Source organism: Mobula birostris, chromosome 15 (assembly GCF_030028105.1).
Source record: "Mobula birostris isolate sMobBir1 chromosome 15, sMobBir1.hap1, whole genome shotgun sequence".
NCBI classification, from domain to species: Eukaryota; Metazoa; Chordata; class Chondrichthyes; order Myliobatiformes; family Myliobatidae; genus Mobula; species Mobula birostris.
This window is the reverse complement of record NC_092384.1, coordinates 49,317,577-49,333,490: the sequence shown is the minus strand read 5'-3', so window position 1 is coordinate 49,333,490 and position 15,914 is coordinate 49,317,577. Positions and strand designations below refer to the sequence as shown.

Sequence of the window (15,914 nt, the reverse complement as noted above, 5' to 3'; positions counted from 1 at the left end):
AGTGTGTGCCTTCAGGCTTCTGTACCTCCTACCTGATGGTAACAGTGAGAAAAGGGCATGCCCTGGTTGCTGGAGGTCCTTAATAATGGACACTGCCTTTCTGAGACACCGCTCCCTGAAGACGTCCTGGGTACTCTGTAGGCTAGTACCCAAGACGGAGCTGACTAGCCCACCCCCCCGACATACCAGACAGTGATACAGCCTGTCAGAATGCTCTCCACGGTACATCCATATAAGTTTTTGAGTGTATTTGTTGACATGCCAAATCTCTTCAAACTCCTAATGAAGCCGCTGTCTTGCCTTCTTTATAACATTGATGTGTTGGGATCAGATTAGATGTTCAGAGATCTTGACACCCGGGAACTTGAAACTACTCACTCTCATACCTGAATTATGATCACTGCCATAAAAAATTGTTCTCCCATTGATTCTCCAGTTAATTTTCCTAGTTTGGTGCCTAAATCCAAATTACAACTCCAATACCTATTGTTGGGCTTATTACCTGTAAACATTTTCCTGAATGTAATTTAGGAGTTCCATGTCTTCCATGCTCTTCATACTGTCTGACCAAGGTAATATCAGGGTAATTGAAATCTTTCAGCATTCCTGCCATTGTGTTTTGGCACATTTGCTCTTCCACCTCAGATTTTGAGATCTATAGAATACTTCCAATGGTGTGATTTCTCTTTTACTGTTGTTTAGTTCAACTCGTATAGGTTGATTTGATGAACCTTCTGACACCCCTTCTCCCTGAAAATGGCCATTGCAAATAGTTAAAGTGGTAAAGAAGGTGTATGGTATGCATGCCTTCACTGGTTGGGGAACCAAGTAAATAAATAAGGAAATCATGCCACAGCTGAACACTCTTCAGTCAGGCTGCACTTAAAGAGTATTGTGTGCCGTTCTGGTCACCCCATTACAGGAATGATGTGAAAGCTTTTGGAAATTGTCCAGAAGTTTGCCAGAATACTGCCTAGATTAGATGATATGATGTATAAGGGGAAGTTGGGACACATTTGTTTTTTTTTTCCTCTCTGTGTTGGAAGCTGAGGGGAGACTTGATAAAAGTTAGGAGAAGCACACAGTCAGAATCTTTTTCCCTGTGTAGAAATGCCAAATACTAGAAGACATACATTTAATGTGAGAGGGAGAAAGTTTAAGGGAGATGTGCAGGGCATATTTTTTAAACACAGATTATAGGTACCTGGATCTCCAGATAGTGGTAGAAGAGATATGATAGTAGTGTTTGAAAAGCTTTTAGATGAATGTGCAAGGCTAGATGGATATGGAGCATGTGCAGGCAGAAGGGATTTAGTTTAATTTGGCATCATGTTTGCCGCAGACATCCTGGGATGTAGGACCTTGTTTTAGGCTGAATATTCCATGTTCTCAAAGCTGCAATTAATTTCCTTAACCAGGATTTACAACCATGCTCCCTCTTATTATTGTATGGAGGCTGTACAGCAAAAGTTCACTAGATTGATTCTTGGATGAAAGGGTTGATGTCTGACATCTCAACAGCTCTCTCCAACTATACTCCCTCTACAGCTTCTGTTCTATCCTCCTTCCCTTTACTGATAGACATTTCTTAAGTCATAGAAGAGATTGCATAATGCCTTTCAGGTGCTGCTTCAAACTGACGTGATGCACTGGCCTAGTTTGCTGCACTTCTCACTGGATCCCTCATTCCCCTATCAACATTCAGCACAAATTCCAGTTAGAGTGCAAAATACCCAAACCAGCTGCTGTTCTGTACGTCTGACAAGAAACCCCAGACCCTCCTACAATGTCAACTTTTGCTGTGTGGGAGTACTAACAACATTATTGGAACAGGATCTGAAAGGTATAATATGGTTCTTACTTCAAAAATAGAAATTTACAGTAAAAATCAACGTTCATTAATACCTTTATTATTCTCAGTATGTAAATGTCAGTGTGATATTGGCATTTTTTGTGCATTCTGCATTGTCAGAGCAAACCAGACAAGGACAGCAATAACAGGATAGTTTCACAATACACCGGGACAGAGTTGATTATCGATGACATTTAATATTTTGGTGTTCAGTGAAACTCAATAGAAAGGGAAATTTAGTTCACCTTCTTAACTGGATTTTCTTCCACCTGTCAAGCTCCAGCTAATATTTATTGTAAAAGTAAGATCTAAAAATCAGTTCCGATCACAAAATCTTCATTCATTTAACGTTTCAATCACAGTGATGAGAACAATGATCCTTTATGTATAATAAAATATGTAATCAAATTAGGACTCTGGTGCTTTCCAACTATAATAGATGATAATTTAAACCAACATTACCTGAAAGATGATTTTAGGACGCAAGGAACAGTTTAAAGCCAAACAAAAAAAATCTAAAAAGTTTTAATTTCCAATAATACTTGTATACCTGTTAACAACCTTTAAACAGTTCTGAAGAACAACTTGCTAGACTTACAAAATATAACTTAGACTTACAAAATATAACTTGCAATACTCTTGCAAGTTGATATTGTTCAGAAATTCATATCTTACATTTTCTTCAGAGAACACTAGAAGAAAAACAGAGGTCTATTCATAAGCTTAGTTCAATATTAATAGTTTTTTTTGGTGAATTTATGTCAAAGTATCTTCATGTCGAATATATTCACCAATATCAGCTTGATGAAACACAACGATTGCCATTGGGTCTACTTTCCGACACTCCTGAGTTGATTTTGCAGCAACTCCAAAACCCTTTAGAAACAAATAAAGAACAGTTTACAGAATGTGAAACTGGAAATGAACTTCAACATAGTTTATCAAGCAAATTGAATTATGCAATCAACACTGAAGGAACCTTTTTCAGACTCATTTCATTTAGCAGGTATTAACTTTAATGTGATTCAACAGATTCACTTTGACTACCATTGCTGCTCCATATGAAATGAATACTGATAAAAATTTTCCATGTTACAGAAGTTACTGTAAAAGTGCTGTATTAGCCACTTTGGTTCATGGATTTCTATCTAAACTAAAAAGAGAAAGGAAGAACACTAAACATCTTTAAATACCAGATATGATTTTTTAAGAAATCCAAACTATTGAATTAGACCTTGATTACTATCAATGATTGAAAGCCAGAGGACAAAGATTAAACGTAAGTGCCGATAACGTTGAATAGCATTGCACTGTGGTGATACTTATAGTAGAGAAAAAAAAGACAAGGCTGAAAGTGAAAACAAATAGATAAATACCTTTAAAATAAGTACAAAAGGGATTATATTAACAAATAAAATAAATAAAACCCTCAGTCTTGCTAAAATGCACCCACACAAATTCAGAATCTAGGGAAGAAACAGCAGAGACGTGGCTACAAATATTTAATGATTTGTTATATAAAGATCTCTGCCAGGGGTTTGGTCGATAACTAACATAATGACTAGTTTTCGGGATGAGACCTAGAGCTTATCACTGCTGATAGAAACATTATGCAATCTTTCCACACAGTGAGAACATAACATCTAACAATAAAACGTATAACAAATCTTCAACATCAATCTCAGAAAGCAATGCTATTTACAATTGACACAGATAATTTAAATTCTAAAACCTAAAGCACTATTTCTAAATTTGCCAATGATATCAAATTTTGGGGGGAAAATCTACAGTCATTACTGAGAAGGCTTTGTAATAAATGACAGAGGCATATTAATAAACTTTTAGAACAGGCAGAAAATTTAAATAAAGTTCAATGTGGATAAATGCAAGTAACCAGTTTTGAGAGGAAGAATAAATTCCTTATTTTTTGGAAAGAGAGATTCTAAGTTTGACAGAGAAACAGAAGAATTTGAGGAATATACCAAAATGCACGGTTACACGCTTGTAATACCCTAAAACACAGGTGTAGAACTAGGCCTGTTAGCCCATTGAGTCTGCTCCACCATTTGATCATTGCTGATGTATTTTCCCTCTCAATCCCATTCACCTGCCTTCTCCACAAAATCTCTGACACCCTTATCAAGATCCTATCAATCTCTGCTTTAAATATACCCAATGACATAGCCTCCACTGCCATATGTGGCAAAGAATTCCAGATTTATCAATCTCTGGCTTAAGAAATTCCTTCCCATCTCTGTTTTAAAGGACCATCCTTCTATTCTGACGCTGTGCTCTCTGGTCCGAGATTCTTCCACCATTGAAATCATGTCTCCACGTTCACTCCATCATGGAAAGCTGAATAAACTTAAGGATTTTCAGCATTTTTTCCACTTCATTTTAGAATTCCAGAATCTGCAGTCTTCTGATTTTGTGCCTTAAAAATACCACAGAAATTTATCATCTCAGCTCAATCAAAAGTGCTGATAAATGTCAATGCATCTGTTGTGAGTAAATGTTGCTATTATGGTACCAATGTTTATTGAACAGCCTCCCCTTAGCATAGAGTATTGTTATATTTCAATAGTTAACAGCCAAGGAGTCCTTTCTCTTACCAATGGAACATCAGCCATGGAGTATACCACTACACCTTGGTACTGAGCTGTATTTTCTGTAATTCGACCCAAACCAGATTTCAATATATGATTTCCATACAAGAAAGATTGTTCTGAGCCAGGTTTCACCCACACTTTGTACTGAAATTAAACAAAAGCATGATTACTTTGAATACCTGAACAATGATGAATGCTGTTCTTCAATGTATCACTTATAAAAAACCATAAACACAATTCAGTGATCATGTGAAAGAGTGAAAGGTGAGGTTTAAGGAGAACATGAGCGGAGGCTTCTTCACTCAGAGGGTCATGAGAGTGTAGAACAAGTGGTGCACACAAGCTCAATTTCAATGTTTAAGAGAAGTGTGGATAGGTACATGGATGGTGGGGATACGGAGGGTTATGGTCCCGATGCAGGTTGATGGGAGTAGCAGTTTAAATGGTTTGGCATGGACCAGATGGGCCGAAGGGGCAGCTTATGTTCTGTACTTCTCTATGACTATACCAGTAAGGTCACAAATCTTTATCTTCAAATAACAATCCTAATATTTAATAAAGACATTGTTCCATATTAAAATAACACAAATTTCCCTCATTATGCGCAATGATGCTTCAATCCAGTGCAAGAACCTACCTTAGCATAAGGAGCCAGATAATCAAGTGCCGTAATATGAAGACGAAATTTTGAAGTTTTGGTGAATTTCCCAAAGCAGCTTCCAAGTGAAACAAGTTTATCTCGAGAAATATTTGTTGCCAATTTCAGAATTTTCTCACTGCAACAGAGAAGCCACATTGTCAGATACATCCTAAAAAAAAATCATTTTATACGGCTGCTGCTATTTCTTCATTGAAGTTTTCTTAATTATGTGGATACTTTTTCACAAATATCAACCTCATTCTTCAGAAGTATTTGTTACAAGGAGTTCCCTTGTAACCCATTGGGATTCTTTAGTCATCATACCATTCTCTCCACCTCCTTCTATTATGCTTAACTTGAAGTTATTAAAACTCACAGCAAGAAGAAAATCATTTGGCCAATTGTATTCAGCTATGCCCAAGCAATAGTCCATTTCTAAGTTCTTGGCCTGATGTTACATAGGTTATGGCACTTTCAGATGCTTAACCAACTCCTTTATTTTGAAATATGATATTCTTAGACAGTAGTTGCAGATGCCTGTCATTCTTTATGCAAAACGGTTCTCCCATCTGTAATCCTACCAATTACTTTGTACCTTTGCCCAACCCTCACCAATGGACGAATTAAGATGATCTCATTCAACCCATCAAGGATTCTATTTTGATTATATCTCCCATCATTCTGTTTCATATGAAAGTAAGCCTTATCAGGTCGGTAATATCCTCATAAATCTCTGTGGCCATCACATATTTTCTGTAAGATGGTAACTGGAACAACATGAAGCAACAAATGTTTGCTGGAGGAATGGAACAAGGAAGTGTTCCAGATTGAAATTCTGCATCAGATTGGTTATTGCTCCAGATTCTCATGTCTACAGTTTCAGGACAATGAAAAGCATTTCAACTTCAACCTATATTATGAGTTATGGGTTCAAAGAGATTTGCTACATCACTAAAAGTCTCTTACAAATCTGTAAAGATGTACAGTGAAGAGCACTCTGATTAGCGGCATTAAGCCTGGTATGGAGGCTCCAATACACAGGACTGCAAAGGGCTGTAGACTCCCCATTATCAAGGACATCTTCAAGAGGTAGCATTAAAAACTAAGGACCCCCACCAGCAAGGGGGAGGAGGTACAGGACATTGAAGACCCACACTCAATGATTCAGAAACAGCTTCTTTCCCTCTGCCATCAAATTTTTGACTGTTACACAAAACCATGAGCACTATGTTATTAGCCATTTTTGTAATTTATAGTAACTTTGTTTTTGCATTGTACAGCTGCCATAAAACTACAAATTTCACGCCAAGTCACTGATAATAAATCTAATTCTGATATGTTTTTCCAGTCCTTATTTTCTGTGTGTCAAAAAATATCCCAAGTATCTTCTTAACCACCTTATCTACCCTTTTTTGCTTCCCCTCACACACGCATACCAGGTACATAAGAAGATTAGGAAGATCTCTTGTCCTCTATCCATATCTGTGCTCTTCTATTGATCATATATTCCCTTGTCGTTTGCCTTATTCAAATGTTTCAAACCTTTCGGGATTAAATTCCAATTAATACTTTGTTAATGTCTTGTATCCATAACACATGATTCTCTTCCACTTTATACAGCACCTTAAGGTCCTTGATTTTATTTTTTCAAATTTATGCATATATCCTCTTTGTCCTGATTTCCTTATTAATTTCACCTCTGCACTTTTTATACCTCTACAGCCTTCATGATTTATTGTACCAGACCAACCAGTTCGAACAGACACTCAGTTGCTCACAGAAACCAAAACGAATCAGAAGTAATACAGATGACCTCCAACTCAAAAGGATAAACTGGATTTCCCATAGTCCTAAGCTCTGTTATCTTTCACAACTTTTCCTTTTCTGTTCTACTCCTCCATGCTTTCCCAACAGTCACACAGACTTTTGCAAAGCCTTTGACACAGTATCGCTTAGAAGTTAGACCACATGGGATCCAGGTGGACTAGCCAATTGGATATGAGATTTGGCCTAATGGCTGGAGACAGTCTATTGAGCCGGTAAAGGGTGGTGACAGAGGTATTTTTCCACTGGAGGCCTGTGGTTAGGTGTGAAGCAGGAATTGGCGCTGGGTCTGCCATTTCTTATGATTTTGTGCTACCAATTTGGATGAGTCATATGGTAATGCCCTGATGACTGTTGTAGAAGAGATCTAGGGGTGCAGGTAGATCATACCTTGAAATCAGTGACACAGATGAATGGGGTATTAAAGGCTGTTTGAAATGCTGGTCTTCATCAGCGAAGATGTTGACAACAGGAAATGGGACATCATGCTATAGCTATGCAAGACACTGATAAATTTACATTTGAAATACTACACACAATTCCGTCACCCTGATTTAGGAAGGATGTCAATAAACTGGAAAGGGTGCAAAAAGCCTTGAGGTTGTTACAAGGACTGGAGGATTTTAGTCAGAGGAAGAGTATGGATAGGCCAGGATATTCATCCCTTGATCATTGAAGGATGACCTTATGGAGGTTTATAAAATTATAGAGGCATATATAAAGTGAATAGTCATCGACTTTTCCTCAGGATAGGAAAATCCAAAGCTAATAAGCATACATTTAAAGTGAGCAGAGAACAATTTAAAAAGCACTGGAGAGATGTTTTCACAGACAGGGTGGGGCATATATATAGAACAAGGTACCAGAGGAAATGATAGAGGTAGGTACAACTATGGCATTTAAAAGACATTTAGACAGATAAAAGTGTAGGGGAGGCTTAGAACATAGAACAGTACAACTCAAGAACAGGCCCTTCGGCTCAGCCTAACTAATCTCTTCTGCCTATACAATGTCCATATCCTTCCATTTTTCTCACATTCATGTGCCTATTTAAATGTCTCTTAGAAGTCTCTAATGTTTCTGCCTCTACCAGCACAGTAGGCAGTGTATTCCAGGCGCCCACTACTCTTGTGGAAAAAAAACTTGCCCTCACACCTCCTTTGAAATTATACCCTCTCACTTTAAATGCATGCCCTCTGGTATTAGACACCCGAACACTAGGGATAAAAGATACAGTCTGTCTTCTCTGTCTATGCCTCTCATAATCTTATAAACCTGAAAAAATCTCCCCTCATCCTCTGAAGCTCCAGAGAAAACAACCCAAATTTGTCCGATCCATTCTTATATCTAATCCAGGCAGCATTCTGGTAAATCTCTTCTGCAATCTCTCCAAATCCTCAACATTCTTTCTATAATGGGGAGACCAGAACTGTACACAATATTCCAGATGCAGCCTAATTAGTTTTATAAAGCTGCAACATAATTTCCTCAATTTTGAGCTCAATGCCTCTATTAATAAAGGCAAGCATGCCATATGCCTTTTTAACTACCCTAACAACCTGTTAACCACTTTCAGGGAGCTATGAATTTGGACCCCAAGATCCCTCTGCTTATCAACATTGTTAAGGATCTTGCTCTCAAAAGTGTAGTTTCCTTGCATTTGACCTTCTCCAGTGCAACTCTTCACATTTGGCTGTGTTAAACTCCATCTGCCATTTCTGCAAATGATCTACAGCAGCGGTCCCCAACCACCAGGCCGCAGAGCACGTGCTACCGGGCCGTGAGGAAGCGATATGATTTGGTCAGCCGCACCTTTCCTCATTCCCTGTCACGGCCACTGATCAGCCATTACGCATGCGAGGTCATGACCTGCGCGTCATCCGTGTCAGGGTGGGAAGGCGATCAACTCCTTGAGCTTGCAAATGACGACGGGCTGAAAAGTATGTTTGACATAACATCTCTGTCGGCATTTTGGTTCAAAGTCAAGGCTAAATATCCTGAGATAGCCAGGAAAGCACTGAACACGTTGCTTTCATTTCCAACATTTTTCTGCTAAGTGAAGTTTTCTGCAATGAATGCAACGAAAACTAAATTGCGGAATAGACTGGACATAGCGAACCCCCTTCGAGTATCGATGTCTCCAATCACCCCCTCGATAGGATGGTGTTGTTGCAGGGAAACAAGCCCAGGGCTCCCACAGATTCAGCGATATTGGTGTGTTGCAATGATTTTATATATTCATACGGGGAAAATATGTGCTGTGCGTTTAATATCCAAATATTACTTAAAATGTTTTGATGCTATTGGCTTATAAGTGACCTATACAACCATATAACAATTACAGCACGGAAACAGGCCCTTCTAGTCCCTGCTGAATGCTACTCTCACCTAGTCCCGCCGACCTGCACTCAGCACATAACCCTCCATTCCTTTCCTGTCCATATACCTATCCAATTTTTCTTTAAATGATCATATCGAACTTGCTTCTGCCACTTCTACTGGAAGTTCGTTCAACACTTCAAGCTCCCCTGTCCTCCCCTGATAATTCACTTATTATTATATCCATGCAAGAAAAATATGCGCTGTGTGTTTAATATTAAATTTGTTAGATAAACCATTTTAGAAACAAAATTGGGTGTATTACCCACTTATCACCTATATTCCAGTAGTGATTAACACCCCCCCGGAACAGAATCACCAAAAAGGATTTGCTTGGGGCGGGGGGGGGGGGGGAATCGGCAGGTCACGACGCGCATTGGTGCCCACGCAAGGCTTCATGGTCATTGTAGTCTTTTGGGTAAACAATGCATTTGACTGCTACTCTTGTTCGTTGGCAACCCTACCCCCCCCCCCACCCCCGGTCAGCCGGTCCGCAAGAATATTGTCAATATTAAACCGGTCCGCAGTGCAAAAAAGGTTGGGGACCCCTGATCTACAGTATATACTGTTGTATTTTTTGCCAGTCTTGTATGCTATCCACAACACCAATATTTGTATCATCTACAAACTTACTAATCCACCCATCTGACTTTTCATCCAGATCATTTCTATACCTCACAAACAGCAGAAGTCCCAGTACAGATCCTAAAGAGCACCACTAATCACAGACCTCCAACTAGAACAAGTCTCCGTCCTCTATGGGCAAGCCAGTTCAGAATCCAAAAAAGCCAATTCACCATGGATCCCATGCACCTTAATCTTCTGGATGAGCCTCCCATGAGGAACCTTGTCAAACGCCTTACTAAAATCCACATAGACAACATCCATAGCTCTGCCTTCATCAAACACCTTACTAAAATCCATTAGACAACATCCATAGCTCTGCCTTCATCAAACACCTTACTAAAATCCATGTAGACAACATCCATAGCTCTGCCTTCATCAAACACCTTACTAAAATCCATGTAGACAACATCCATAGCTCTGCCTTCATCAAACGCCTTACTAAAATCCACATAGACAACATTCATAGCTCTGCCTTCATCAAACACTCTTGTCACCTCAACAAAAAACTCAATTAGGTTAGTAAGACATGGCTTGCCTTGTACAAAGCCATGTTGGCTCTCTCTAATTAGACCACTTTCTCCAAATGCCTCTAAGAATTCTTTTCTGTACCTGACGTGAACTCACCAGTCCATTTTTTCCAGGATTATCCCTGGTTCCCTTCCTGAATAATAGAACAACATGAGCTACCCACCAACCCTACAGGACCTTGCCTGTGGCTAGAAAGGACACAAAGTTATTGGTCAAGGCTCCAGCAATCTCTTCTCTTGCCTCTCAATAACCTGGGGTATATCCCATCAAGCTCTGGGGACTTACACACCTTAATGCTCGTTAAATGACCCAACACTGCCTCCTCCTTTACCTAGCAATGCCCTAGCATATCAATGCGCTCAGCACTGACTTCCCTATCCTCTACGTCCTTCTTGGTAAATACTGATGTAAAGTACTCACTAAGGACCTCACCCGCATCCTCTGCACCCAAGCAAATCCTCCCCTAGTTATCCCCTTGTTCTTGATGTATAGAATGCCTTGGAACTTTCTTTAATCTTACTCACCAAAGGATATTTCATAGCCCCTCACGGCTTTCCTAATTCCTTTCCTGGCTACTTTATAATCCTCATGGGCCCTGCTCGATTCCAGCTTCCTATTGTGGCTATTTGGGCGCCGTGGCAGTGTAGCAGTTAGTAGGACACTATTACAGCCCGTTCCCTCTAAGCTACATAGATATGCAGCCGCACACAGACTTTGCTGTAGTGCAGCTGGAATTTTATATGTTAAAATAATTGTGAAATACCCTGTAATTAACTTTTAATCAATATGATCTATAAATTTTCCAATATACACACCACAACCTTTGCTTTGAAACATTTTAGAGCTTCAACGTATTTACATTGTCAATGTTTTAAGTTTTAAAACTGTTACAAATTGTAACAATAAACAAACGAATTGAGGTCAGTAGCTCATTTTTAATAACCAGCCGGCTGCTGAATGCCGACACCGTATAAATTTAAAAGTTTATGAAACATTAAAGATTTTCGTTGTACTGTACAGGTGTCTCCTGCTTTATGAAAGTTCGCATTACCCCACTTCGCTTTTATGAAAAAAGGTGCCCGCTTTAAACTTGTGTTTACCTCAAGAAGGACTACCATGACCGTGAAGCCTTGCACGGGCAGATGTGTGCGCATGTGTGTATGTGCCGATTTTTTTTTTCTACAAATCGCTTTTTTGGCTAAATCTTCCCCATTCTGGTAAGTGAAACTACACTGTACATACATTATTTCTACTTTATATAGAAAAAAAGCGCCCGCTTTAAACTTGTGTTTACCCCGAGAAGGACTACCATGATCGTGAAGCCTTGTCCGGGCAGGTGTGTGTGCATGCGTGTACGTGCCGATTTTTTAGGTTTTATGTGCTATTTGGTAGGTTATTTTTTGGGTCTGGGAACGCTCAGAAATTTTTCCCATATAAATTAATGGTAATTGCTTCTTCGCTTTACGCCATTTCGGCTTACGAAAGGTTTCATAGGAACACTCTACTTTCGGATAGTGGAGGAAACCTGTATTTCATTCTATCCTTCAATTAATAAATACAATCGAAAGTGTGTGATTTTTCAATTTTCATTCTAAATTCCGGCAGGAGAAGATGGCAGCATGCCGTGCGTGCAGAGCTCTCCGGTGAAAAATGATGTTGTATCTGTTAAATAGGGCCGTGGACAATTCTGATTTGATGGAGAATGGACGTGAAATCACAGAGGAACATCTGGAGAAATTTCTGAAACGCCCGTCCGCTGCTGTCGTTACTGTGTGGTTGGGAATCTTTCAGAGGGTAGGCCTCAAAATCCCCGGCCTTGCCTGCTTTTGGCGACCGAGAAAGAGGTCGAATTGCTCGGACAGAGATGGCGCTCAGTACTCTGTGTCGGAGAGCTGATCAGAGCTCGAAGTTTTCGGGTGACTCAGAGTCGGATTGTGGTCGGCATGGCAGGAAGAGTTTTTCTTCCCTCTCCCATCTGCATGAGATGTGGGACATTTGAGAAACTGAACTTTACTGTGCTCACGGACTTTCTTCATCAAGTTATGGTATTGTGCACTGTTGTAACTATATGTATAATTATGTCATTTTGTCAGTTTTTCAGTCTTGGTTTGTCCTGTGTTTTGTGATATCACACTGGAGGAAATAATGTATCATTTCTTAATGCATGCATTACTAAATGACAATAAAAAGGGACTATGTGTCTTCATAATCTAAAAAAATGTTCACAGTATGCATATTACAAAACAAAACATTTAAAGTGCCCCTCAGTTTTCAGGCCCTATAGAAAGTTCCCGCTCAGAGGAATGGTTGGTTCGCGCAGCTGTGTAAAGGGAGCACTGATCACCGCTCGGGGTGCTCCGGAGTTTGGAGTTCAATTCAGGCAGCACCTGCAAGGAGTTTGTATGTTCTCTTCGTGAACATGTGGGTCTCTTCTGGTGCACTGTTTTCCTCCCACAGTACAAACACCTGCTATCTAGCAGGTGGATTGGTCATTGTAAATCCTCCTGTGAATAGGCTAGTGCTAAATAAGTGCATTACTGGGTGGTGCAGTTCAGCGAGCCAGTTCCGCACGATACCTCTAAACAAGTAAACTTAACATACTTTTCCTTTTCCTTCTTGATGAAATTCATTACCCTCGACATCCAAGGTCCTTTTACCTTGCCATCCTTGTCCCTCTCTCTGACCAGAACATACCTGCCCTGTACTCTATGCAGTTGATCTTTAAACACCCTCCATATGTCAGATGTGGACTTGCCCAAAAGCAGCTGTTCCCGTTCCCGCCTAATGCTCATGTAATTTGCCCTGCTCCAATCTAATACTCTCCCATATAAACCTTCTGCACTCAACAGGTCTAAGTTTATATTTGAGAAGTAAAAGTTCCTATGACAAAAACCCTACTGTTTTTACACCTTTTCTTAATCTGCCTACATATCTATTTCTTAATGTCCCAGTGGCTGTTGGGGGTGGGGGTGGGGGTGGGTCTATAGTACAATCCCATCAGTGATTGCACCCTTCCTATTTCTGAGTTCTACCCATACAGACTCAGTAGACGAGCCCTCCATTATGTCCCGAGTGCCGCTGTGATATTGTCCCTGATTAGTAGTGCAACTCCACCCCCTCTTTTACCTCATTCGCTATCTTTCCTAAAACATCAAAATCCTGGGACATCAAGCACCCATTCCAGTCCCTCTCTCAACCAAATCTCTGTAATACCGCAACACCATAGTTCCATGTACTGATCCATGCTCTAAGTTCATCACATTTACCCATACCACTCGTAGCATGGAAATAAATACACATTTCTAACTATACATCCCATCGTATCTATTACACTGCCTGTTTTTACTGCCACCCCCCCCCCCCCATCACCTACCTTCTTCTCCATCCCTCCACTTTCTGAACTGGTGCTCTGGTTCCCATTCCTGCTAAGCTAGTTTAAACCCTCCTGAGTAGCACAAGTGAACCTCCCAGCCAGTCTATCGGTTCCTCTCCAGTTTAGATGCAACCTGTCCCAAAAAGGTTCCAATTATCCAAAAACCAGAAACTCTGCCTCCTGCACGAGTTCCTCAGTCACTTATTCACCTGTACCGTCCTGCTCTTCAGCCTCTTTCCAGACTCCTTATACTCTCCGTGCAGGACCTCTCCCCCACCTTTCTACACAATGTAAAACACGAACTCTGGCTGCACAACCTCCTAATTGAGAATATTCTGCAGCCGCTCTGAGACATCCTGGACCCTAGCACCTGGGAGGCAAAACACCATCTTGGCCTCTCTTTTATGGCCTAGAATCTCATATCCAACCTCCCCCCTCCCCCACCGCCTCCAACTATCAAGTCTCCAATCACTGTTGCTCTACCTGACTTTACACTTCCCAACTGAGCCCCAGAGCTGGCCACAGTGCCATCGGCCTGGCTGCTGCTGCTGATGTACCCTGATATGTCATTCTCCCTCTCCAGCCCAGCGGTATCCAAAGGTATGTACTTGTTGCTATGGGGAATGGCCAAAGGGGGACCCTGCATTGCCTGCTCACTTCCCTTACCTCTCCTGGTGGTCACCCGCCACATCAGTGAAAGTTTCATCTAGGAGGTTTTCAGCCTCCAGGATGGTCCTGAGTTTCTAGACCTTGTCAGTCAGAAGCTTAAGTTAGGTTCACTTCCTGCAGGTGTACTCATCAGGAAGACTATTAGATATCCTGCAATCACACATCTTACAAGAGGAACATTCCACTGCCCTAACTACCATCTTTCCTATACTTGTTATATCTTTGACTCTAACCTCTTAAGCTGAACAATAAATAATTCCAAACGACTCAGCACCCTTAGCCTCCACCTATCCTCGCTGAAGCCTGACCACTCTAACACTAGCCCACTCCAACAATGGCCACTCTGCTTAAACCTTGTCTTTTTTCGGCCCTTGCTTAGTTATTAATAACCCAAACAAACTCCCACTCCGCAGACAAGTCCTGACAGGTCCTGCTCGCTTTTTAAAACTGGTGAATACAGCACACAAGGAACTATCTCCAATTACACAGTGACCTTCTGCTCTGCAGACAAGTCTCAATGGGTCCTGCTCACTTTTTAAAAGTGGCATGTAAAACCCACGAGGAATTGCCTGCAATTCCCTCCGCAGACTTACAAGAATATGAGCTAAAGAATGTGCTCCTGTGCTGTATAACTGTCTGTAAACACATAGGAGTAAATACATATTGCACTCACCTTACATAATAAACACGATTGTTGTGTAAGCGGAAGCAATACGTTCCATCAGGTCTATCAACCAGCAGTTTAATATTCTCTCCAATACTACAAAAGCCAAAATTTCTAAAGTGAATCATTAAACTCAGCCCACAGCTGAACCTATTGAAGACATTGTTTTACTTTCCATCCCAAGCCCAGTTTGTCTCTACTCATTCCATAACCCTCCCGATACCATCGTTCCCAAAACCAACGCCAACCCATCACCAGCCCCCCGTGTTCCCTCCTCACCTCCCATTGCAAACTCACTGTTTGCACATATACCCGAATACAACAAGCCACCCTCCCCCCAATCTCCCCTCATCAGTGCCGGCTCCTCTTCACGCAGCCCCAGCCCATCCTCACACCGCTAAACCCCCTGTCACGGTCGATCCCGCTTCCCGACGGACCACAGCCACTCACTATTTGGCCAATTTCTCGAACAGGAGCCGCGTCTCCTCATCCGTCAGTGGCCGCATCTCCAACAGCATGCGCCCGGCGCCCCGGAACCGGAACCGCTCGTAACTCGGGGCAACACCGAGTCGGCCCGCGCCCCGTCATTGCAAACCTCGGGAAATAACCAGAAAATTACATTTTCAATTTAAAATGTTGTGAATGTAGGTACGGTACTGAATTCGGATTTTACCTCCCTCAAGAACGAATTGTATAAAAAAAAATAAGCGAATTTTAATAATTTAAAGGATACATTATTGGCGGAAAGT

The 15,914-nt window shown here is 41.0% G+C and overlaps 1 protein-coding gene across 2 annotated transcripts; it reads right to left on the bottom strand.

The window, feature by feature from the left end:
- Positions 1 to 1,890: 1,890 nt before the first annotated feature.
- On the bottom strand, positions 1,891 to 15,724 carry nip7 (NIP7 nucleolar pre-rRNA processing protein). 2 transcript variants are annotated; one of them, XM_072279745.1, is made up of 5 exons: positions 15,616 to 15,724; positions 15,175 to 15,261; positions 5,099 to 5,237; positions 4,465 to 4,605; positions 1,891 to 2,728 (listed from the first exon to the last, which is right to left on the bottom strand). In XM_072279745.1, the coding sequence occupies exons 1-5, from the start codon at positions 15,681 to 15,683 to the stop codon at positions 2,609 to 2,611; spliced, it is 555 nt and encodes a 184-aa protein (XP_072135846.1). In that variant the 5' UTR covers positions 15,684 to 15,724; the 3' UTR covers positions 1,891 to 2,608. The 2 variants fall into 2 exon arrangements, with proteins under 2 accessions (XP_072135846.1, XP_072135847.1); XM_072279746.1 differs by lacking the exon at positions 15,175 to 15,261 and having other exon boundaries at positions 15,616 to 15,717.
- Between the last annotated feature and the right edge of the window lie 190 nt (positions 15,725 to 15,914).